At 44.7% G+C, this 25,747-nt stretch overlaps 1 protein-coding gene across 2 annotated transcripts in view; it reads right to left on the reverse strand.

Moving 5' to 3' along the window:
- Positions 1 to 25,747, reverse strand: part of SPATA13 (spermatogenesis associated 13) — a 153,652-nt gene that overhangs the window by 78,866 nt on the left and 49,039 nt on the right. The window contains exon 2 of one of the 2 annotated variants that reach the window (XM_030813237.1): positions 2,380 to 4,134. In XM_030813237.1, the coding sequence (XP_030669097.1) occupies positions 2,380 to 3,978 (1,599 nt within the window). In that variant the 5' untranslated portion in view covers positions 3,979 to 4,134. Of the gene's footprint in view, positions 1 to 2,379; positions 4,135 to 25,747 lie in introns of those variants that run through there. The other variant, XM_030813239.1, reaches the window with a different exon arrangement.

Here is a 25,747-nt window from a genome sequence, read left to right on the forward strand (position 1 = left end):
AACCTCAGGCAACAGACAATGTGCAGTCTCACTTCTCTGGCTGCCCAGAGGACCTTGAGACTAATCTCGATCTGAAAGTACTCTGCAATAGTCCTACTTTCTAGGTCTTTCTACAAAGGTTCTACTAACCAGGTCTCTCTGTATAGCAAAGGTCCTACTAACCAGGTCTCTCTGTATAGCAAAGGTCAAGATGGACAGTGCAGAGGCTGTCCTGGCTTCTGAGTTTGCAAACTTGCTGTGCAATCATTCATCTGTAGGTGCTAAGACAAAACTGAGGTCCTCCCCAGGGATGGGTGGGAAGGAGCATTTGCTAGGGGATTATTCTCTATGGCAAGCACCATCTATACCTGCAAATCAATCTAGAAATGCATGTGAAGAATAATCTGCAATATATACATATGAATGCATTTCCCCATCTTCCAACTATGTAAGGTAATACTACTAAAGTGAAAATTATAAAGATGTTTGATAGAATATGAAAAAAACTGCTGTTGTAACCTTGACAGCTATTAGCTTAGTCAATTAATGAGGTGCTTATGATCTACTCTAAAATAAGTACAATAACCCATCATAAAAATCTCTTTAAACAAGCATCATTCAAAGGCCGACAGCTACCAAACTGCATGTTCCTAATTCATTCCTAGGAAATTAAACAGACTTAGTGATGGTGGTGGGAGGTGGACAAGCACCTAGGTGGGAAGGGGTGGGTCCCCAGTGAAACCCCACCTTCAAGCCAGGGACAGCCTGAAGCCTCAGGGCACAGATGCCAGTTTCGTGTGAAGTCAGCGACCTGGAGTGAGAACTTCCTTGATGCCTTTCAACCAATCAAATGGTGCTTTTTTCAGGCCTGCCCATGGACCAATCAGCATGCACTTCCTCCATTCTGAGCCTATAAAAACCCCAGACTCAGCCACTCACTGGGACTACCTGCGTGCAGAGAGAAGCAACACATTCCAGGTCTCCTATCTGCTGAGAGCTGTTCAGTCACCCAGCAAAGCTCGTCTCAGCCTTGCTCACCCTCCCCATTTGTCCACGTAACTTCATTTTTCCTGGATGTGGGACCTGCCCAATGGCGGGAGCGAAAGGAGCTGTAACACTTTCCTGGATGGCTCACCCAGCTGCAGGTGGGAGTTAAAGGTGCTGCAACACATTCCTGGCCAGCTCACCGAGCTACAGGCAGTGACATGCTCCTGGACTGCAGGCGTGAAGACTGGCAACCCTTCTGGGGGCCCAAACCTTGGGATTCCCTTAACTAAAGCTGTAACACTATAACCCTCCCACTTTCCACCAGCACCAGGCAGCTGCCACGTGCAACAGGAAGCAGTGGTGGGGCTAGACCAGCCCAAGGGCTGCATGCTGGAGTGGGGCAGTGGGATTGAAGGAGATGTAATACAAATGGGGTGAAACATGCTCCCCAGAAACATGGCCCCCTGCTTGCTGTAATGCAGGTGATGAGAAGAAAAGAGCTGTGGCCCTTCTGGGAGCCCAGATGAGAACCAGGCTGTGACACGCTATAACACCCTCTTTGGGGCTCTGCGATTCCCGGTATCTCTGAGTTTTCATTCGTCACGACGTTTCCCTCGTCCACATGCTGGTGCCTGCAACGGAAGCCAGCTACAGTACATCTGGTCCAGCCACAGCTTTGCATGGAGCCAGCACCTGTGCCGGCACCTGGAGCTGCCTGCCCTGCTGCAACAGCTGACATGCCTGGCTGTGTGCAGAGGCTGGACTCCATGCTCACTCACACACCCCTCGCTACTCCATCCCTGGTTTGCCTTTGGCAGGCATGGGATCTGGGCTGGCAGTGCAAGCCGAATGCAGCCTGCTGGGCAGAATGGGTGGAACGAGGCTAGTGGGCACGAGCAAAACTCAAGCAGAGGCACTGCCAGCCCACAGAGGTTTCCAGCTGGTCAAGTGACACCCACAGGTGCTGTGACATTAGGACAGGTAATAGTCTCTTAACAGAAAGAATCTCACTTATATGTACTTTGTGGGAAAGGTTACAGAAACAGCTTAAAATACAAAGAAGAAAGATATGAGTCAGAGCTGCATGGAGCAGAAGACAGTTTGTTTACAACTTATTTTTTTCCCCCAGAATCTAGTACCTGGTACATGTTCAATAAACTTTTGAATGAAAGGTGTGGCAAATGTCATCTCAATGAATCTCGTACATTGTCAATTTATTTCAAAGGAGATAGAGATTACTTCTGAACTTGGTAAACAGCAACTTGACAACTCCCATTCCTACTAATATTGTAAGGGCAACAAAGTCACCAGAGGGCCACTGACCTTGACAGGTAGGGACCAAGGGCAACACCTGTGCAAGCTCCCTTCCCGCAGCAGGGTCGCCCACATGAGGGACCTCGCCGCTGCCCTTACCTCCTCCTTCTCCTTTTCTTCTGGGCCGGCTGCCACACCAACGTTCACCAGAAGGTCCTTGCTGCCCTCATCACCATGTGTGGCTTCCAGGGGATCCTGCAAGGACACAGGCCCTGGCTCTCTCTGAGCAGGCTCTTCTGCCCTTCCTTCACTTTCCTCTGAATTCGCGGACAGGGCACTGTGATTGCTGTGACAGTTGGCACTTGCTGCCCCGGGGCTCTGAGGGCTCTGGGGCTTGGGTGTGGTGGGCCTTAGAGGGGTGGGAGGCTGCTCAGGGTCAAATGTCAACTGGCTGCCAGCGTTTGGGTCACAGGAGTCTTTGCTCAACACATCCTGGACAATCGGGCTTGGCGAGGAGCTGCCAGTGCAAGAACTGTCGCTTTCCACCGCCCAGGAACTTTTGGCTTCAAGAGGAAATAGGGCAGTGTCAGTGTCTAGGTGGGGCCCCTTAGAGGTGGCTGAGCCGAAACCAGGGACCACGGTGCAGGCTGCAGTGGTCCCATGCATGACTGTCCCGCCCCACCTGCTGTCCTGCTCAGTGCTCCTGGAGACGCGGCGGGAGTAGTCGTCATGCAGCTGGCTGTGTGCCTGGAGTCTCAGGCTGGCCTCACCAGGGGATGGGGCCCCACTCCTGGGACTCTCCCTCCTCCAGGCAGCCTCAGTTACATTGCTCACAAGTTTGAAGACTCTGTCAAAGTCCTTGGCCCTTATTGGGCTCCTCCAGCGTTTGGTCCTTCCTGACCCGAGCTTTTGGGAGTCAGTGGAGGAACTGCTCAGGGTCCTCTGTGGCACCTGTGCGTCATGGGCCGTCCTGAGATCTGCAAGATTGGAGGTGGACTTCCGCTTAAAGGAGCTCTTCTTCAGAAAGGCAAGATTGTCTGTGCTCTTGCTCCTCCTGTAGCCCAAGCTGTTATTTTCAGGGTCCCTCACGAGAATCTCACACATGGCGGCCACCTGGCCAGTGGCGATCGTGGGTGTCGCATGGTTCTGGGGCGCATCCAGCAGGCAGATGCGGCCCAGGCCGTAGGCTCTGCGGAGGCTGCGGGAGCGGTGTGTGCTCCGCTGGAAGGCATCGTCCGTGTCCTCCAGGTCAGAGCCGTCCAATGTGCCCCACTCTGCTGGCCTGAGGGCACCACATGCTGGTCCCGGTGCTGAGGGGGAGGCCCTGCTTGCCTGGGCTCCTGGGACAGTGCCATTTGGGATGGACTTTCCCAGGCCATGCTCCAAAGCCTCTCCCTTTGAACAGGCATTTGACCCCTCTCGGCTCTGAATTCCTTTCAGGACTGAGGACTTCAGTTTCTTAAAGGATCCCATTTTCCGGAAGGAGGCGAGGGTGTTCCATGCGGAGGAGTTGCCCACCAGGACCACGGAGCGGGGCCGCTCGGGGTGGGCACCTGTCCTCTTCCGACCAGTGGAAAAGAGGCGCACAAGCTTGGCTGGGCTGAGTTTGGCCTCCTGGGTGTCTGTGTTGCCACCAGGGCTGCAGCCACAGACTCCATTTCCACACGCAAGGGAGGTCACCATCTTGGGGTCTTTCAAGTCCGAGCCTGGACAGGGGGCTGCGGGGCCTGGCCCGAGGCCGTTTGGGACAGTGGTCATGTTCTCCAGGCAGGGTGCCCAGGGCCGCACGGCAGCCTGGGTCACGGCCACGGGCACTGCCGAGTTCGCAGACCGCAGCTCCAGGCCTTCATCTCCAGGAATGCCGTCCTGGCACTCACACCTGTCTTGCACATCGGGCTCCTTGGTGGCCACGGCCTGCAGTGAAAAACAAAGCAGGCGGTTTAGCCATTTCCCACGCAGTAGCCCCTCTGCTCACAGAAGAAGAGGCACGCCCCAGCACAGGGCTGGTCAGATGAAAGCTACTTGAAACTCAATTAAAATTGTACATTTCCCCTCCATTCACTTCATAAGTTGAAGGAAAGATGCAAATATACATCCCTGGACAGAGAAGGGTAATTATGGGCTGTGCCATGGACATGAAGATAAACTCCTAAACTCACTGGAACCTGTGTAGGTGCGACTAGGAAAAAACTGCTGGAATGAAGATATCTAGGTATCATTCAACACTATCTTTTCTTCTTATTTGAAATGGAAAAAAAATAATAATTAGGAAATACCAAAAGAAAACCTCACAACGATTTCAAAAGCATGACATTAAAATGGCAGCCTGTGTTGAATCCAACACACCGAATACTCAAACCAAGTGCTGGCACACGCAGGAATAAGCATGAGGAGCAGAGATGGAGCCCCACATGCTGGCAGCTGCCTCCTGTCCAGGAGGGCTGAGACGCCCAAACACTGAGAGCCTCACAGGGCCACCCAGACACAGGCAGGAAGGACTCAGCAAGGACATGCCAGGGCAGCCTCTGAGAAGGAAACACATTGGTGGGGGTCTTTTTCCAATTGGCCATACAGTAAAGAGAAGTGAAGATGCTGCTGAAGTATATTGGAAATTCAGGGTTGGGTGCAGTGGCTCGTGCCTGTAATCCTAACACTTTGGGAGTCCAAGGCACGTGGATCACCTGACGTCAGACATTCAAGACCAGCCTGGCCAACATGGTGAAACCTCATCTCTACTAAAAATACAAAAATTAGCCAGGCATGGTGATGTGCCCCTGTAATCCTAGCTACTCGGGAGGCTGAAGCAGGAGAATCGCTTGAACCCGGGAGACAGAAGTTGCAGGGCCAAGAGTGCGCCACTGCACTCCAAACTGGGCGACAGAGTGAGACTCCGTCTCAAAAAAAAAAAAAAATTCAGAGGTAAGAATTCAAATTAAACAAATTCGGCGTCTTTTTCCTCTTCTCATGTGCCCTGACAACCACACACTCCTGCACCCACGCCCACCCCACACATCCATTTCCACACCTTCCCCCCATGCCTGTATCCATATCTTTACTGCACACACCTGTGTCCATAAGTTCCCACACACCCGTGTCCATGCCCTTTGCCCCACACCTGTGTCCATGCCTTCCCCCCAGACCTTGTCCGTGCTTTCCCCATCATGCACATCTGTGTCCAAACCCTTCACCCCACACCTGGGTCCATGGCCCTCCCCTGAAAAATGAAAATCCTGCTCCCCCTTAACCTTTCCCATCAGACCAAGACCTGCTCAGCCTTCAAGTGATAGCTTACATGTCTCAGCCCCCCCGTTCTCAATAAATAGTTACTGGATGAATGAATGACAGATTATGATAATAACCATACAAGACTACCAACTTTTAAGTACTTACTATATGTCAGGCCTCCGCAGTAAGGTCTTGGAAAACATAATGTCACTGAGTACACATAGAAACCTAAGAGGTCGCAGAAGGACTTGCATTTTGCAGACAACCAGATGGATACTCAAGCAGGTTGCCTGGGAGTCCTGCAGCTGTCCCCACAAAGCCCACACTCTTCTCCACTGCAGTAAACTAACGAACAGAGAGACACAATGGGCATCTGTACCCCAGGCATCTGACTCCAATTCCTGGGCCTCACGACCCTGACTGTAAATAAATCCCAAAAATCTTTAGACATCAGTCAAGGCCATTACCTCCAAGGCCATAGAGGCCAAAGGCAAGAGAGGAACAAGAGGAGGACATTTTTTAAAGATTTTGAGATCAGATCCCAATTTAGCTTACCCCTATCAAGTGCAGAATCTGACCCCATGCAAACAGAAACATCTCTCTTCTGCTCCTACGCCCCATGTTCTTGATGGGCTCCGTTTTTATTTGCCCTTACATCATTTCCAATGAGAAGGGATTCCCACGGACAGCCATAGTTAAAGGGTCAAAGGGTTGATTCCACCCGGGACAAGGGAGGCTACGAAGACTTAGACCATCAGCCAGTTCCATTCATCAGAAGACTGATGGGCTACCACATGCCCTCTGCAGTTTAATGTTCTAATGGAGGAATTAGGGGGCCAGAGGAGCTGTGGGTTACATTTGAATGAGCCACATAAGCAGAGGCTTGAATCATCTTTGCAATGAGACTGGATATGAAGCCTGTAACCAGTTGCAAAGGAAGTTCAACATTTGGTATCACCTATCCACCTTCATGTGCTCTAGAAGGGATAGGGAATTTCATTGTTTCAGCATCTCAGAATCATGAAATGAATGAGATTGTTTAATCAAAAGGTCAAGTCCAGTTCATAGGCACTGACATTAAGTAGTAGTAATGGTCTTCTTATGACTCGCACTGAAAACAGAAGAGAAGGCATGATTTCTGCCTTGTAATTCAGGGGATTACGCAGCTTCCTGAAACCACCAGAGGGCACTATAAGACCTTTTATAACCAAGGAGGCACAAGGGCCCAAGACACGGGACTTGGCCTAACCTTGGTGCTGTCATACGGCTTGAGTCAGTCATTTCAGTGATCTGTACTTCAGTGCTGTCTACAGAATAAGAGGTACCAACATTTATGCATATACCCACTTCATGAGCATCTACTGGGTCCAAGCGTCTGTGCGGGTCCCATGAGGAATTCAAGGCAGTGATAAGGTAATCGCCCATTCTAGATAAGAAACTGGCAAGAGCAAAGCAACAGTCAACGACACACAGTACAACTGGGAGGCAGTAAATTTGGGGGACCAGGTGTCTGACTGACTCAGGAATGAGGGGTATCTCAGGATATGGGACTTTCAGGGTTGAAGCCAGCAAAGTTCCTTGCAAAATGGGGGTAACTGATCACTCTACAGTAAGTAGAACAGTATCATTGGAAGGAAAGCTCAGTGTGATAAATTAGTAAAATTAAGGTGAAAGTGAGTCTAGAAAAGCCTACACACCCTTAATCTAATACCTCATCATTCTTTGAGACGAACTGCAGGTGTCTCCTTCCCAAGGAATTCCTTCCTGAGCCCCCTGGAATGAATGAAATCCCTTACTCTGTGCTTCCACAAGCCTTCAGGCATCTCATCAAATTGTTTTTACCAAAATGGATTATGATGATAGCTTTATATGGCTGCCTTCAAACAAAACTGTGCACTCTCTGAGGGTAAGAATGGTGTGCTTTGCACACTTAGATTATTTAACTTCGATGTGAAATCATATCAGTTATCCTGCCTTGTCTAATCCATACCAAGGTAAGAAGTCGTTACAAGCCACTATGTTTTTATAGAGTGAAGAAATTGAAATTTTCTAACACTCAGAACTTAATTTCTAGGATTCAGATTTCATAAAACACATGCAAAAAACTGGGGTTTCTAACTGGGACAATACGCTTTGTAAAAGATCAGTGACTTAGTATTTTGTTCATGAGCTGAACAACGTGAGTGTTGTGTGCTGCTAAGAATGAAACTGAAAATCATGGAAAAAAAGCCTTTTCCTGGAATTTCTGAGTAACATACCAAGTTGCGTTATTTAGAACTAATACTTTGACCTCTATTAACTAACCAAGGGTTGCAATTCAATTAGTGATTTTGTAGCAAGTCTTATAAATTGTGGGAACTCTGCCAGAGATATGAACAGAACAGAACTAAGAAAGAATTTCAGATAGGAATATTGTGAAATCCGCTGTCTACAAGCTAGATTCTAGGGTGTATGAACTTTAGAATGAAACTTTTTTGTGTGTGTGATAATGAGAATTTGCACCAAAAACAAACAAACAAAAAAATGAAACAAACAAAAAAGCTTCTGACCAGTAATTTTTAAATAAAAACTTGAATTTGAAATTCAGGAATATAGAACAGATTAAATGTACAAACAAGCAGGAAGGTTTTTGTAATATACTCATCATGTACATCAGGAGTGTCTAACCTTCTGGCTTTCCTGGGTCACATTGAAAGAAGAATTGTCTTGGGCCATACATAAAACACACTAACACAACTGCTGATGAGCTAAAAAAAAAAAAAAAAAAAATCGCAAAAAAAAAAAAAAACCCTCATAATGTTTTACCAAAGTTTACGAATTTGTGTTGGGCCACATTCAAAGCTTCCCTGGGCCACATGCAGTGCGGCCCACCAGTTGGAGAAGCTTGATTTACATGGTAACAATGTGACACTGAAAGGAAACATATTGAAATCCAAAATGCTGAAGGAGTGAGTGCAGACCCTTAAATCACAGCTGCACAGAATGTTGCCCTAGGGAACATCTGACCCCTATTCATGCTAGTGAGGATGCTAGGGCCCAGTGAGGCTGAGTAGCTTACTACCATTGCTGTAGTGACAGCACAGCAGGGTGGAAATCAAGAGGGTCCACCCCAGCACTGCTACCTCCTGGCCAGAACCCGGGGGTCATTCCAGACCCTCTTCCTTCCTGCAGATTGCATCAGGTCTAAGCGACTCCACTGCATGCCCACTGGCCCTCTGTCAGCATGGTGGCTGGTGCCTCATTCCCAGCCTGCATTACCTTCCACCTGGATGACCAGGGTCTGGCTCACTGCCCACCCATCCTTCACTTTGCTGCCAGAGTCCTTTCCACACTGCAGATGGGTGTGTCACTGAACCAGGGTCACTGGCTGCCTGTGGACTTTGAGGAGATGTTGAATGTCCTGTGCCTAATACGGGACGCCTTTGCCTCCAGCAGGGCTGAGCTATTTGTCATGATCCTCACACCACCATGACTTTGCGAGTTTCCTCGTCTGCTCTCAGGCTCTTTCTCCAGCCATTGTTCTCTCTCTGTTTTGGGAACCACAATTCCAAGATTCCTGACAAATGGCTTCTGTCCAGGTTTGGCAGTGGGCAGTGGTGGTGGGAGGTGACTTGAGGGTTGGGGGAAGGGAGTTGCCACAGTATTCTGTGGGCATGTGCAGCAGCTGTGGTGTCTCTGTGGCTCCAGCCCTGCTGGGAAGCTCCTCCCTCCCAGGTCCGAGGTCCTGTGGGCAGCACCAACTCCCAGCTCAAGCAACACGCCCTCTTGTTTACCACTCCAGCCCAGGGGCTGGTAGCAACTTCCTGCTATTGCGCTGTCTTCTGTTTCTCAGCTGTACAAAAATAACCCCTGTATTAGATTCTTTGTTTGAAATACCTAGAGACATTTCTCTAGCATTTCCCACACTGCCCTGTCATTCTGCTTTCCTTGTCTGGCTTCTCCACTAACCTCTCCCAGGAGCATGAAAAGTTCTCTATAGGCAGAAGCCTTGTCTTATTTCACTGTGTTCTCAGCATGTGTCTGTTGCATGACTGGCTGAAGGGGCTGCTGGCTTTGCACATCTCAGGTCCGATATCCCAATATCTGGGCCAGATGGTTCTTTGTTGTGGGAGCTGACCTGTGCTTTATAGGATGTCTAGCAGCAACTGTGGCCACCGATGCTATTAGGAAGAAGAATTGTAATAAAAAGAGAGAGAGTGCTGAAAACCATGAATGTGCTACCAATTAGTTTCAGAATAGTTTTTCTGAAACTACTGGAAAAAAGTTTTAAGAGACTCAATCTTGCTATGTTGCCCAGGGTGGCCTCAAATTCTTAGACTCAAGTGATCCTCTCACCTCATCCTCCAAGTAGCTAGGATAACAGGTATACCATGGCCAGCTAAAACCGCTGAAATTTATAATTTCCTTTTCTTTCCTTTTTTTTTTGTTTGTGTTTGTTTGTTTTGTTTTGAGACAGAGTCTTGCTCTGTCATCCAGGCTGGAGTACAGTGGCACAATTTCAGCACACTGCAACCTCGCCTCCCACGCTTAAGTGATCCTCCCACCTCAGCCTCCCAAGTAGCTGAGATTGCAGGCACGTGCCACTACACCCCACTAATTTTTGTATTTTTAGTACAGACAGGATTTCACCATGTTGGCCAGGTTGGTCTCAAACTCCTGACCTCAAATTGTCCTCCCACCTTGGCCTCCCAAAGTATTGGGATTACAGGCATGAGCCACCATGCCCAGCCATAATTTACAACATTCATAAAGAGAAAGCATCCAAGGTCCTAATTTCAGAGATGAAGTTATTCCCCAGGCCTAATGCCAGACACTGTCCTTCCTCTTCCCAGCCCCAATATGCACACCTTAGTAAAAGAAAGAAGCCCCCTTACCCTTGGATCTGGTACCTTCAGGGTCTCTCTGTGTAAGGAGTAGGTAAGATGCTTCAAAAGAGCATCTGTAGCTCTGACGTCACTTAAGTATTCAATCACTGAAGCTCAATGTTTGTGAATTGGAAGTATATGGAGAAATGCAACTGGAATAAGCGTATCTTTTGGAAAGGTGTCAATTTCATACAAGTGTGTGATTGTCTTGGCTTGCCTTATGGGGGTTACTGGGCTAAACCACATTCCTGTGGATGAGAATGGTGTTTCCCCAATAGGGATGCATATTTGCTTTGTCAATCCTCTGGGGTGATGGGGTGCAGAAAGCGAGGATTTGCAAAGGCAGGTCTTAGACCGCAAAGGAAAATCTTCCTTCTGTGTCTGAAGTTGCAGGTCAGGCTGGTGTAGTGAGTGATGAAAGGGCAGGTAGGTCTGAGCCTGTGTGAAAGATGCTGGCATCCTCCACAATGCCCCTCCCTGCCTGTGTCCCAAACCTCTGCACAGTGACAGCCTCTGAGCTCCTCTTCCTCCAATCTCACAGCAACCTTGGAAGGCTCCAGGGGAGCTGTTGCCGCCAGTCACAGCCCTCAGCCCTGAAGACTGCCCTGCATCTTGACTTCCTACAGCCATGGCCTGTCCACCACCTTTCTGGTGGTAAACAAGATTGCAGCAGTAACAATCAAGTTCCCGGTTAGGACTACCTCATGCCTGCAACCCATGCCAAAACTGATGTCACCACAAGACTGCACCTCCCCCACATTTACCATTCAGGGCAATGAAAATTTTCCAGATGGATGGCCCTAATCCTGAAGGCACTGTGACGGTCACTGGAGCAAAAACAATGTCTCTGCTTGGCAGAGGCAGACTGGCCTAAATCTGGAGCTGTGTTCACTGGGTTCACAGGCTAAGACACCCAACAGTGCAGTCAGCACAGAATACCCCTAAAGGGAATGATGTAGCTTTTATACCCACAGCTTAATTAGACATACTTAATAACTGTGTGTAAGAGCATATATGTGTGTTGTATTTTATTTTTGCTGCATTTATTTTAGTGTTCAATTTTTTTGTTTTTCCATAAAATGTGTTTCCAGGCAGAGCCCCAACTTATAGCTTTGCATTCTGAGGAAATGAGATTAATTTTCAACTCAGCTTCCACCCAGGAGCCTATCAGGTCTTCATGTAGGGGACGTCCCCACAGACCATTCTGCCACCGCTGAGGACAGAGGCCCAGAAGAGGCCTTTCCCTGTGCTGTGCAATCAAATATCTCATCCTCTCAAATTAGTTTTACACATTAAAGCAGTTGCTGAAATGCCTTCTGCTTCTAATTTAAACTGTCTTCTAACTGAACTGACATTTGCATATTGTTTCCTTGCAAGCCCTCCCTGCCTCTTGGCACACATCTCCTCATTTAGGACATGCATGACAGTCATGTGAGATGATGCCACCAATGAACCAAGCCAGAGGTGACCAGCTACTCCTCCTGAACAGGGGTCCCTGGAGCACACACCCCATCTCTCAGAGGCCATCTGTGAGACTTTGTTAGAGGTGGAGGTCCTCATTGCCAGTGTGTCCTGAGGGGACGCTGTGCTTGAACATAACCAACACGCAGAATTCAGGAATACTCTGGTGTAATATCCCAGGCACATGGCTCCTTTGACACAGAGCTTAATAATGTTTTAAATATGTCAGATGCTCAGTGGGGACTGAAATGAAAGCAAGTACTATCTTCTGACTTTTGCGAGAAGTTCAAAACCAGCTGAGTTTAGTTGCTAGGAAAACTAAAGAATCACTAATACTTAAATATGTTGAATCTCAAAAAGGAAAGTGGAGATGCAAGATGAGACAAGGGTTACCCTTTACAAGGCGGAAGCAAATGGGAGGTGGGGTCCCCATGCAACTAAGGAGGGGAACAGATGTGCTGCTGAGAGCACAGATGCCGAGAACCCAGTGATGACCGGACAACACCAGGGAGCATCCCTCTCAGCAAGACCGAGGGGCAGGTGAAGGGGAGGAGGGCAGCAGCTGAGGCCAAGAATTTGGGGTCAGGATTCTTTGCTTTGAACTGCTTTGTTATGTGACCTGGGCTAGTCACACAACATCCCTGAGCTCAGCTTTCTCCATGGGATCCTAAAATTTCTTTTAGGGCAGTTTCTTTTACTTTTAGAGAAGCAAATGCATTGTAAAGAGAATATTATCATCAAAATATTAATTATTCTCATGGCATGACACCTTTCTTGGTAATGTGTAAAGTTGATAGTTATAGGTCATTGCTAATAGGAAATGGTATTCTGGGTCAAAATTTCTAGATCCAAAGACGTGAAGCAATCTGTTGAAAAGTCAATGGATTTAAGTTTATTGTACATGCATCTGGCCTTAGGCAAAAGTGCCCGTGGAGGTGCAGAAGATGTACCACATGTGCAGGTGGCTGCTTTGGGGTTGATCTACTTTGTGATTCACAGATGGAAGCACTGCCTACTCCCTGCAGTCATCCTGCCGGCTCAAAGGTCAAGGCCAGATGGAAGTAATCTGCCACCAGGCTCAGTCAGAGATTGGCAAAGATCACCTGAATGCGGATCTGGAGAAGGTGATCGCTTTTCCCAAAGGATGCCTCGCTTTTCCCAAAGGATGCCTCTGAAACCAAACGTATATAAAATGCCATTATTTCATTTCAAAATTAGCTCTATCTTTTCTCCATGAGTATGGATCATACATGCCTTCAGACTCTTCAACCCTGACTAAGATAATAAATACCAGAATGTAAAATGTTCTGTAAACTGTTGAACAAGTAGTATTCTAAATATCAATTTTTAAGTCACTTGTTCAGACTTGAAGACACATTTTTTCCTATAAGATTCTCATATCATCTTCCCCATCCCACTTAATTTATAATGTAAATAAACTATGTTAAAAATACTAATAGGATTGCTATATTAAAGTTGTTCATTAGTAATATACTAAAGTAAATGAAGTCATACTTCTATGAAAAGATGAACTGGATCTTTGACTTGGAAGCTTGAATGGTAGCAGAATGAGAAAAAGGACAGGGAGAAGGGTGTTGTCCTCTTTCTAGGATAAGAAAGACCCTGGCCAGGCCTGGTGGCTCACATCTCTAATCCCAGCACTTTGGGAGGCCGAGGCAGGTGGATCACGAGGTCGGGAGTTTGAGACCAGCCTGGCCAATATGGTGAAACCCTATCTCTACTAAAAATATAAAAATTAGCCAGGCATGGTGGCACACACCAGTAGTCCCAGCTACTCGTGAGGCTGAGGCAAAAGAATCGCTTGAACCTAGGAGGTAGAGGTTACAGTGAGCCAATATTGTGCCACTGTACTTCCAGCCTGGGTTTCAGAGCCAGACTCCATCTCAAAACAAAAACAAACAAACAAAAAAAGACCCTTTGCAGTGTTCTGAAGTGGGTGCTGTGTCTCTGGCAGCCAGTGACTGTCCTCCCTATGATCATCATCTCTGAGCTGCTCTCATCACCCTCTCACCCCCACAATGTTCCTTAATACAAGCAGTCACTTCGGCCTCCTGACCATCTTCCTCCAACTTCTCCATGCAGGAGTCTGTCCTTGGTGCTGTGGAGATGGGTCGACCCAAGCAGGCCAGCACGCAGGTGTCATCCTGTAACTTCCTCTGCTGTGATGCGCTATTGCACCTAAGGTCAGACCTGCTCCAAGGTCAGCTCCTCTAAACCACCAGTCACATGCCTATCCTCATGGCACATCTACCACATGGTGAGCTGGTTTTGTTTGATTGTTGTTTGTTGTGGTTTCTCCCAGTGGCAGCAACTTCAGGGCTCAATGACACAAGTGGCTCAGCAAGAGCCCTTACCTATAAGTAAGCAAGATTCGGGAGGCTGAGCCTGCCTATCCACCAAACAAAGCCAGCCTTTCTTTTTGTCAATATCTGGCAAAGTGGCTGCGCAGGCATGTGTTTCAGTGTGACCCACTTAACTGTGTTTAAACTTAATTTAAAAATCAATCCTGGCTTCACCCTTTCCCTCTCCTCTCCTCCCCACAAAACCTGTCAAAGTCTGCTGGTTCATTTCTTTTCCAATTAGAATGTCAGAACTTTAATGATATGGAATCAACTCTCTAAGTCCCAATAGTTCTTCTTAGGCCAAGTATCCTGATGCAACAGAGTCAGGTGGTTTGGCAATAACCAATGCCTCAGTTGCCCCTAGGGTGGTTACATAAGCACTTCAGGGCCACATGAAGCAAGGAACACAGGCAAAGCTACCTAAGACTGTCATCATCTGAGTGAACATAGATTAGAAAGGAACACTGATGTCCTCCATTTAAATGAGGTACCTGTGGTTTGTTTCCCTCGACATTTTTTTTTTAAAAAACAGGGTCTCACTCTGTCACCAAGGTAGGAGTGCAGCCTGGTGCAGGCTGGAGTGGCCCAATCACAAATCCCTGCAGCCTTGAACTCCTGGCCTCAAGCAATCCTCCCTCCTTGGCCTCCCAAAGTAGTGGGACTACAGGCAAGAGCCACCGCACCTGGCCTCTTTCACCTCTGAACAAGGAAGAACTTCCTATGAGACTTGATTCATTCATTCATTCAGTAAATATTTCCTTGGTCCCTTGTGTCTGAGTGGAACTGGGGTAGACACACTAGTAGGGGAATGGTGAACAGCTGATGTGGTTCAGCCATCAGAGAGCTCCAGCCACGTGGGGAGCACTGGTGTTGTTATGAAACCTGAAGCGGCCTCCTTCAGCCGACACACGGATGCTCTAATGCCAGAGAAAGGAGGGATGCTGGGGTGCAGGGAGCTTGAGACAGAGACCCCAGCTGGAGGACGATAGGCAGGGACAGGGTGGGGGAGCCTAGGCCTTTGTAAGCCACGTTAAGGATTAGATTTACTCTAAAGGTCATGGGAGCCAGCAGCAGAAGTTCTGGCAGCAGAGGCCATCACCATCAGTGCCACTGGATGGGATAATCCTGGCCATGGGCTGGGAAGAGGTGATGGGGAGAGAGTCAACATGGCCTGCTGACCAGCTGGACAACATGAAGAGAGGGGAGAGACAGGTGATTCCCACCATCAGGCTGGGTCCAGCGGATATGCACCTTACTAAGCTACAGAGACCTGGAGAGGAGCAGGAGAGGAGCCAAGGAGTTCCATTTTAAATGTACTGACTGAAGAAAACTGCAGACCAATATCCCTGGTGCACACAGATGTAAAAAATCCTGAACAAAATCAAGGCTAAAAATCATAGGATTATCTCAATGGATACAGAAAAAGCCTTTGACAAAATTCAACATTCTTTCATGATAAAAACTCTCAACAAATATGGCATACAGGAATGTTCTTCAACATAGTAAGACCATATATGACAAGTCCACAGCTAATATCATACCCAACACTGCAAACCTGAAAGCTTTTCCTCTAGCATCAGAAATAAGACAAGGATGTCCACTCTCACCACTTCCATTCAACATAATCCTAGAAGTCCTAGAAAGAGCAAATGGGCAAGAGAAAGAAAGAAAGGCAACCAAATTAGAAAGGAAGAAGTTAAATAGTCTGTTTGAAAATGATGTGATCTAATATACAGAAAACCCTAAAGACTACCATAAAACTGTTAGAACTAATAAACAAATTCAGTAAAATTGCAGGATAAATATCAACATGGAAAAATCAGTTGAATTTATTTTTTTCAATTGCATTTCTAGACACTAATAATGTACTATCTGAAAAGAAATCAAGAAAACAATCCAATTTGCAAAAGCATCGAAAATAATAAAATACTTAGGAATAACTTTAATCAAGGAGGTGAAAGATCTGTAGACTGAAACCTATAAAACATTGATGAAAGAAGCTGAAGAAGACACAGATAAATGGAAAGATATCCTATAAACACGAATTAGGAGAATTTCATTAAAATGTCCATACTACTGAAAGTGATCTACAGATTCAATGCCATGGCTCTTGAAATTCCAATGAAATACAAAAAAAAAAAAAAAACCTCTAAAATTCATATAGAACCATAAAAGATTCCAGATGGACAAAGCAATCTTGAAAAAAAGAATAAAGCTGGAGGCATCACACTACCTGATTTCAAACTATATTACAAACTTATGGTAATCAAAACCACATATTACTGGTATAAAAACAGACACATAGACCAACAGAATAGAATATGAAGCCCAAAAATAAACCCATGCATACACGGTCAACTTAACTTCAACAAAGGCACCAAGAATGGGGAAAGGATAGTCTCTTAATAAATGGTACTGGGAAAACTGAATATCCACATGCAAAATAATAAAATTGTACTCTTACTCCACAACTCAATTCAGAATGAATTAAAGACTTAAACATAAGACCTGGAACCATAAAAACCATAGAACAAAACATACGAGAAAAGCTCCTTGACACTGGTCTTGGCAATAAGTTTTTGGATATAACACTAAAAGCACAGCAACAAAAGCAAAAATAGACACAAGACTGTATCAAGCTAAAAGGCTTTTCACAGCAAAAGAAACAACAAAATAAGGTAACCCATGGAATAGGAGAAAACATGTAAAAGCCATATAACCAGTAAATGACTAATATCCATAATATATGAGGATCTGAAACCACTCATTAGCAAAAACAAACAAAACCCTCAATAAACAAACAAGTCAATCACAAAATATACAAAGGAACGGAACATTTTTTCAAAGAAGACATACAAATGGCCAAGAGGTATATGAAAAGGTGCCCAACAGCAAAATCTTCAGGGAAATGCAAATCAAACTCACAGTGAGATACCACCTCACACCTGTTGGGATGGTTATTATCAAAAAGACCAGAGGTAACAAGTGGTGGTAAGGATGTGCAAGAAAGGAGACCCTCATACACTATTGGCAGGGTTGTAAATTGGTATAGCCACTGTCGAAAACAGCATGGAGGCGCCTCAAAAAACTAAATATAGAACTACCATATGATACAGCAATCCCAATACTGGGTATATATCCAAAAAAAATGAAATCAACACCTCAAAAAGACGTCTACACTCCCATGTTCATGGCAGCACTATTCACAGTAGCCAAGATATGGAATTGACCTAAGTGTCCCTGAATGGATGAATGGATAAAGAAAATGTGGTGTATACACACACAACGGAGTACTATTCAGCCATGAAAAGGATGTCCTGTCATTTGCAGCAACATTGATAAACCTGGAGGATATTACGCTGAATGAAATGAGCTGGCCACAGAGAGACAAATACCACATGATCTCACTTACACGCAGAACTGAAAGCAGAGACCAGAACAGTGCTGTCCTCTCACCTCTTCTGGTGGCCTCCTTTTATTTCATCAAATAACCTTGGCAAGAGCTGTCTTTTCATCTCTAATTCCCTTACCCCATACTTCTAAGTGCAGCAATTTAGTTTCAACAAAAACGCTGACCTTTTAAAATTAAAAATGAAATGAAATTAAAGTCTTACACCTCTATCTATCTGAGACAACTAAAAGCCTAACTGAGGTTTAATAGAGAAACGGGGATGGCACCTTTAAAATATCTACTCTTGACACCACTGTGATCACATCTGTGTTCAAGTCGAATTCCTAAAATCGGCTTGTCCTGAGTACAGTTCTTGTGCACCTAAGCCACAGGCTTATGATGTCTATCTCTGCACCTCTGTCAGAATGACCACTGCATCAGTGCTGAGAGCTCATCAACAGTGGCAGGGGCCAGGAAGCCACAGCTGACCCTGGCATGCTCCCCTGGAGATTAGAATCTTGTCCAGAAGACAATAAAAACATAGCAATCTCTATTTTCTAGGAACTTTGTGTTTTCCACCCAGTTTTGGTAAAATTCAGATTATAAAGGAAAACACCAATATCCGATCTTCAGTATAGGAGTGAATAAGCATTCACCTCTTAAGACTCTCACTTGACTTCGGATTAACCAAGTGCAGTAGTTTCTGAAGAAGCTGAAGCTTTTCTGAACTTTCTTCTTGTTTCTCTCCACACTTAGCAATATCCCTTTCCAGCCAGCTGATTAAAACTACTTAATAAATGGAACTGTCAGGGATTTCTTTTGGCCTATGGGCTCCCTACAAGTCTTAATGAGAAACCAGGGTGCATGAACTGAGAATGTCTGGGAACCCTCTGGATAAGAAGGTGACACCTATCTGCAACTAAAGATCAATCTGGAAAGTCCCCCACCCCTACGAGTCTTCCTGATCTGCAAGACGAACTGATCCACTGGAGAAAAGCCAGTGTGAGCTGTCATCCACATGGGAAGGGAAAATCACTCTTGGAGCACTCAGACTCCACCTATATTCACTCACTGGAGTGCTAGGAGCACTGGGGATTATGAATTATACTGTTTCACTTCAATATTCCTCAGGCACAATCTATATTCTGTATTTTATTCCACAGTGGTGCAATTTGGAATTGGAACCACTTTGCATCTAATTAACAGGAATATGGAACACAGGTTATTATCAGCCTTTTTGGCAACAAAGCCCTCAATTACAGGGAATTCCTGGAAGAAAGCTGATCACTCCCCAGTTCCGTCACTATTCTGGGAGGCCACCAGGTCCTTGATTCTGAACACATTCAATAACTCTGAGCCTCACCTGACACTAATTACCTTCCTCCAGCCTGTTGACAAAAGAATTGCAGCCTCAGATTTGTTGAGCCCATTTTGACAAGAACAAGGCTTGTCCCTTCCCTGCTGAAAGCTCTTTCAGCGGCTCCCATCAGGCAGTGCGGCTCCAACTTCCCTAAATTACTCCTAATTACACATGAGGTGGAGGAGGAGAGAGAATGCCTATACGCCAGATATTCTCAACACAACTACCCTCTATTATCACACCCATTTCACAGATGCAAGAATCTGAGGTTAGGTCCTAAGATCACACCACAGAAAGTGACAGAGCCACCACCTGCACCAGGTAGTCTGGCCATAGCATCTGTGTTCCTAATCCACTGCGACTGCCTCCCTGATGGCTCAGGATAGCCAGTCTGCATCTTGGATGATGCGCAGAGGTAGCAGGTTACTGAACGCTGAACATTTCTTTACAGTTGCATAGTTTATCTTTACAAGTCACACAAATACTGCATTCTTTTCCTAAGATTTGTCTTGATAAAAAACAACACTTGCCACTTCACATCTATGTAGAAGCCTGTTACCTTAAAAAAACAGAAAATAACAAGAGCTGGTGGGGATGTGGAGAAACTGGAACCCGGGTGCACTGTTGGCGGAAATGTGAAATAGTGCAGCCACTGTGGAAAACAGTATGGTGGTTCCCCAAAAACTCAAACACAGAACTATTATATGCTCTAGCAATTCCACTTCTGGAGATATACCCCAAGAACTGAAATTGGGGACTGGAACAGATTTTACTTTCTTTCCGATTTTTATTTTAAGTTCAGGGGTACATGTGCAGGATGTGCAGATTTGTTACCTAGGTAAACGTGTGCCATGGTGGTTTGCCGCACAGAACATCCTATCACCTAGGTATTAAGCCCAGCATCCATTATTCTTTCTAACGCTCTCCCTCCTTGCATCCCCAACCCTCAGACAGACCCGTGTGTTGTTCCCCACCACGTGTCCATGTGTTCTCATCATTCAGCTCCCACTTACAAGTGAGAACATGCTGTATTTGGTTTTCTGTTCCTGCATTAGTTTGCTGAGGATAATGGCTTCCAAATCCATCCATGTCCCTGCAAAGGACATGATCTTGTTCCTTTTATGGCTGCATAGTATTCCATGGTGTATACGTACCACTTTTCCTTATCCAGTCTATTACTGATGAGCATTTAGGTTGGTTCCATGTTTTTGCTATTGTGAACAGTGCTGCAAAGAACATATGCAAGCATGTATCTTTTTTTTGTTTGTTTGAGACAGAGTTTCACTCTTGTTGCCCAGGCTGGAGTGCAACAGCGTGATCTCGGCTCACTGCAACCTCTGCCCCCTGGGTTCAAGTGATTCTCCTGCCTCAGCCTCCTGAGTAGCTGGGATTACAGGCACATCCCAACACTTCCAGCTAATTTTTGTATTTTCAGTAGAGACAGGGTTTTACCACGTTGGCCAGGCTGGTCTCAAACTCCTGACCTCAGGTGATCCACCCACCTCAGCCTCCCAAAGTGCTAGGATTACAGGCATGAGCCACCATGCCTGGACCCCATATATCTTTATAATAGAATGATTTATATTCCTTTGGGCATATACCCAGTAATGGGATTATTGGGTCAAGTGGTATTTCTGGTTCTAGATCATTCAGGAATCACCACACTGTTTTCCACAATGGCTGAACTAATTTATACTCCCACCAACAGTGTAAAAGCATTCCTTTTCCTTTACAACCTGGCCAGCATCTGTTGTTTTTTGACTTTTTGATAACAGTCATTTTGACTGGTGTGAGATGGTATCTCATTCTGGTTTTGATTTGCATTTCTCTAATGATCAGTGATGTTGAGCTTTTTTTCATGTTTTGTGGCCACATGTATGTCTTCTTTAGTGTCTGTTCATGTCCTTTTCCCACTTTTTAATGGGGTTGTTTTTTTCTTGTAAATTTGTTTAAGTTCCTTGTAGATGTTGGATGTTAGACCTTTGTCAGATGGATAGATTGCAAAAATTTTCCCTCATTCTGTAGACTGTCTGTTCACACTGTTGCTTTCTTTTGCTGTGCAGAGCTCTTTAGTGTAATTAGATCCCATTTGTCAATTTTTGCTTTTGTTGTGATTGCTTTTGGCATCTTCACCATGAAATCTTTGCTCGTTCCTATGCCCTGAATGGTATTGCCTAGATTTTCTTCTAGGGTTTTTAAGGTTTGGGGTTTTACATTTAGGCCTTTAATTTATCTTGAGTTGATTTTTGTATATGGTGTAAGGAAGGTTTCCAGTTTTGATTTTCTGCTAGCTTGTTCTCCCAGCACCATTTATTAAATAGGGTATCCTTTCTCCATTTCTTGTTTTTGGTCAGGTTTGTCAAAGGTCAGATAGTTGTAGGTGTGTGGTCTTATTTCTGGGTTCTCTATTCTGTTCCATTAGTCTATTTGTCTGTTCTTGTACCAGTACCATGTCATTTTGGTTACTATAGCCCTGTAGTATAGTTTGAAGTTGGGTAAAGTGATGCCTTCAGCTTTGTTCTTTTTGCTTAGAATTGTCTTCACTATTCAGGCTCTTTTTTGGTCCACATGAATGTTAAAATAGTTTTTTTCTAATTCTGTGAAGAATGTTAGTGGTAATTTAAGCAGAATAGCATTGAATCTATAAATTGCTTTGAGCAGTATGGCCATTTTTACAATACTGATTCTTCCTATCCGTAGCATGGAGTGTTTTTCCATTTGCATCTCTGATTTCTTTGAGCAGTGGTTTGTAATTCTCCTTGAAGAGGTCCTTCACTTCTCCTGTTAGCTGTATTCCTAGGTATTTTATTCTTTTGGTGGCCATTGTAAATGGAAATTCTTTCATGGCTTGGCTTTGTCCTTGCCCACTGTTGGTATATAGGAATGCTAGCAATTTTGCACATTGGTTTTGTATTCTGAGAATTTGCTGAAGTTGTTTATCAGCTGAAGGAGCTTTGGGGCCGAGACTATGGGGTTTTCAAGATACAGAATCATGTCATCTGCAAACAGGGATAGTTTGACTTCCTCTCTTCCTATTTGGATGTCGTTTATTTCTTTCTCTTGCCTAACTGCTTTGGCCAGGACTTCTAAAACTATGTTGAATAGGAATGGTGAGAGAGAGGGCATTCTTGTCTTGTGCCGGTTTTCAAGGGGAATCCTTCCGGCTTTTGCCCATTCGATATGATATTGGCTGTGGGTTTGTCATACATGGCTCTTATTATTTTGAGGTATGCAGAACAGATATTTATACACTAATGTTCACAGCAGCATTACTCACAACAGCCAACAGGCAGAAACAACCCAAATGTCCATTGATTGATAAATGGATAAAGAAAATGTGGTATATACATATAATAGAATATTATTTAGCCTTAAAAAGAAAAGAAATTCTGACTCATGCTACAGCAGGGATGAACCTGGAGGACATTATGCTAAGTAAAATATGACAGTCACAAAAGAGCAAATAGCATATGATTCCAATTATTGGAAGTACCTAGACTAGTCAAATTTGTAGAGAAAGAAAGTAGAACAGTAATTTCCAGGGACTGGGAGGAGGAGGAGAAACGGGAGCTGTTGCTTAATGAGTATGGAGATTCGGTTTGGGAGATGGAACAGTTCTTGAGATGAATGGTAGTAATAGTTGCACAACCATGTTAATATCATGAACTTAACACAACTGAATTTTATGCCTAAAAATGGTTAAATTAGTGGTCAATGTTATGTTATACCTATTTTACTAAAATTAAAAAAAAAAGCTCTGTCTGCCAACAAAAACAATGCTTTTAACAATTTACCAGTTAAATTAAGCATTTCCAAAATATATTTGATTCAGGAAGATTCACAATTTTCCTATGATTTTCTGAACACAGTGTTTCTTCAGATTTTTCATCTGCAAAATGAAAAATGTGGGTAACAGTAACAGAGACTCTGGAGGACTGCAGTGAGAATTAAATGGCATTATTCCTGTGACTGTGTCTAACACATAACAGGCATCTGGGTTAGCCTCTGGCTGTTAGTACATATAATATGAACCTGCCTATGAGCTTCAGTGCAGGAACTATCTCTCTCAGGAAGCGAAATTCCCCCTGTGGCTTCCTGACACTTACAATTACTATATTAAACCATGTAGTTGTGCAGGAATTCATCTAACACACACCACATTACATTAAGTTACGTTTTTGCATGACTGATGCACCCTCACTAGACCATAAACTCCTTAAAGACATGACCTTAATCATTCAGAGCCACAGCATATACATACAGTACAGTGTCTGGCACCTAATGGCAGCTCATTAAATATTTGTTAAACATTCAGAGCTTCTTTGTAAACATTAGGTTTGGATGTCTGCAAAGTAAATTTATCCTTCTGTGGGAGAGACTACAAAAATTCTTCTCATCAATTGTCTGTATTTTATAATATAAAATGGTGTCTTTCCAGCTCTTTCTCCCAAATACCTACCAAGAAAAAAGAGAAACGAGTTTGAGAATTGAAGAACCCATGAAATTTAAGCCCCAGAAATTACCCTATCCTGATTCTTGCATGCAAGAATCCACCATTAAATGACTGCAAGGCACTGCATTGCTGTGTCCACCTAGACATAACAGAGAGACTTACATGTCACATCCAATCCCCAACAGCAAAGTTTAAGGAAACAATGCAAACAGCCACAGAAGTGCTGCCCCCTTTCTTGATTTGACATCTGACTAGTCAGTCACAAAAACAGACTTTACAAAAGGTAGCTAGTGCCTTTGAGGCTTTCTTAGGGGCTCAGACGCAGGAAGATCAAGTTCAGGAAAAAGATATTTAAAAAGTTGAGTGCTATATTATCAGTATTTCTTCCCCTTCTTCACCTTCCCCTAAATTAGTGTCAGGGTAATTTCTTCCCCTTCTTCACCTTCCCCTAAATTAGTGTCAGATCAAGTTTAGGAAAAAGATATTTAAAAAGTTGAGTGCTATATTATCAGTATTTCTTCCCCTTCTTCACCTTCCCCTAAATTAGTGTCAGGGTAATTTACATCCTCTACAGAATGGTTCTTTACACTTTTACAAAGAGGGCACTGGGGAAGAGACAACTTCAACTTCAGAAAGCTTGACAGTAAAAATCCCATCATTTCACATGGAGGGGAACAACACACACTGTGGGGAGGGAGGGGATGGGGGAAGGAGAGCATCAGGAAGAATAGCTAATGGATGCTGGGCTTAATACCTAGGTGATGGGATGATCTGCAGCCAACCACCATGGCACACGTTTACCTATGAAACAAACCTGCACATCCTACACATGTACCCAGGAACTTAAAATAAAAGTTGAGGGAAAAAAAATCCCACCATAATTCCAGGAATTACATACTGCTTCCTAAGTTAGGGTTTTCCTGTTTGCTTGTCAACTTCTCCACTCTCAAATTGGGCAAGTAAGTGGAATGCTTCCGCGTGATGCCATTTTTATTTCCCAAACTAAGCGGTGTTCATAACATAATTCCAGGCTCCTGGGAGTGTTTCACTACCTTTGCCTAATGAAAATTTCTTATCTCAAATAATAAATGCAAAAAGAGATGAAGAACAAAAGAAAAAAACTGTCTAATAAGACAGTTCTCACTTTCTTCCATCTGTATTTTGCAAGATTCCCTCCTCCCACTCCCTTCAGGCTTTAAACCTCCATTTTCATTTTCATCCCGAATCTACAAATACACACACACACACAAAAAGTCACAGGAACATTCTAATATTGTACCTTAAAGTGCAAGTGAAGCTAAAAAAAAAAACAAAAAGAGAGAGAAAGAAAGCAAACAGGTCTCTGAGGCCAACACTGGCATCCAACCTGGAGAAAGTGCCCAAGCATAGACTCATTCCAGGAGAGGCTCAGGAACGGGCCGTTCCATGCAGAATCAACTGTCCTTTACGACTGTGGGCACCACATTTACTGCTGCTGGGCCACCTACTCGGTGAGCCTGTTTAGCTATGCAAACAAAAGAAGGTTCTGGGGCTCAGAGGCAGGAAGATCAAGCTCTTCCACAGCCCAGGATTCTTAACATACCTTTGCACTTAAATCCTAGGATAAAAAGTAAACTCACAACGCACAAGGTAATATATCCTTACCTATTATCTTTTAAAAAGCAAGGATAAACTTAGATGTATCAACGAATATAGGAGTCAAATATGTCAGAGTCACTTATTTTTTATTTACTTATTTATTTTTTTGAGACAGAGTCTTGCTCTGTCCCCCAGGTTGGAGTGCAGTGCACCATCTCAGCTCACTGCAACCTCGGCCTCCCGGGTCCAAGCGATTCTCCTGGCTCAGCCTCCCGAGCAGCTGGGATTACAGGCGCCCGCCACCACGCCCAGCTAATTTTTGTATTTTTAGTAGAGACGTAGTTTCACCATGTTGGCCAGGTTGGTCTCGAACTCTTGACCTCGTGATCCACCCACCTCGGCCTCCCAAAGTGCTGGAATTACAGGCGTGAGCCACTGCGCCCAGCCCAGAGTCACTTATTTTAACTGTATAAAAATAAATACTGCTGCAACATGGGTAAAGTTCAAAAACGCTGTGCAAAGTGAGGGAAGTCAGGTACGAAGGCTGCAAACTATATGATTCTATGGACATGCTGAGATGTCCAGAAAAGGCAAGTCCATAGGCACAGAAAGTAGATAGTGGTTGCCAGGGCTAGGGAAGGAAACGGTCAGTGACTAGAAATGGCCACGAAGTTTTCTGGAGGATCATGAAAATGTTCTGAGTTAGGTTGTAGTGGTTGTACAACTGTACATTTATTAAAAAATCACTGAATTGTAGAATTAATGTGAGTGCATTTTATGGTATGTAAATTATATCTCCATTAAGCTGTTAAAATAAAAAAACATATCAAT

Source organism: Nomascus leucogenys, chromosome 5 (genome assembly GCF_006542625.1).
Source record: "Nomascus leucogenys isolate Asia chromosome 5, Asia_NLE_v1, whole genome shotgun sequence".
Lineage (NCBI taxonomy): Eukaryota > Metazoa > Chordata > Mammalia > Primates > Hylobatidae > Nomascus > Nomascus leucogenys.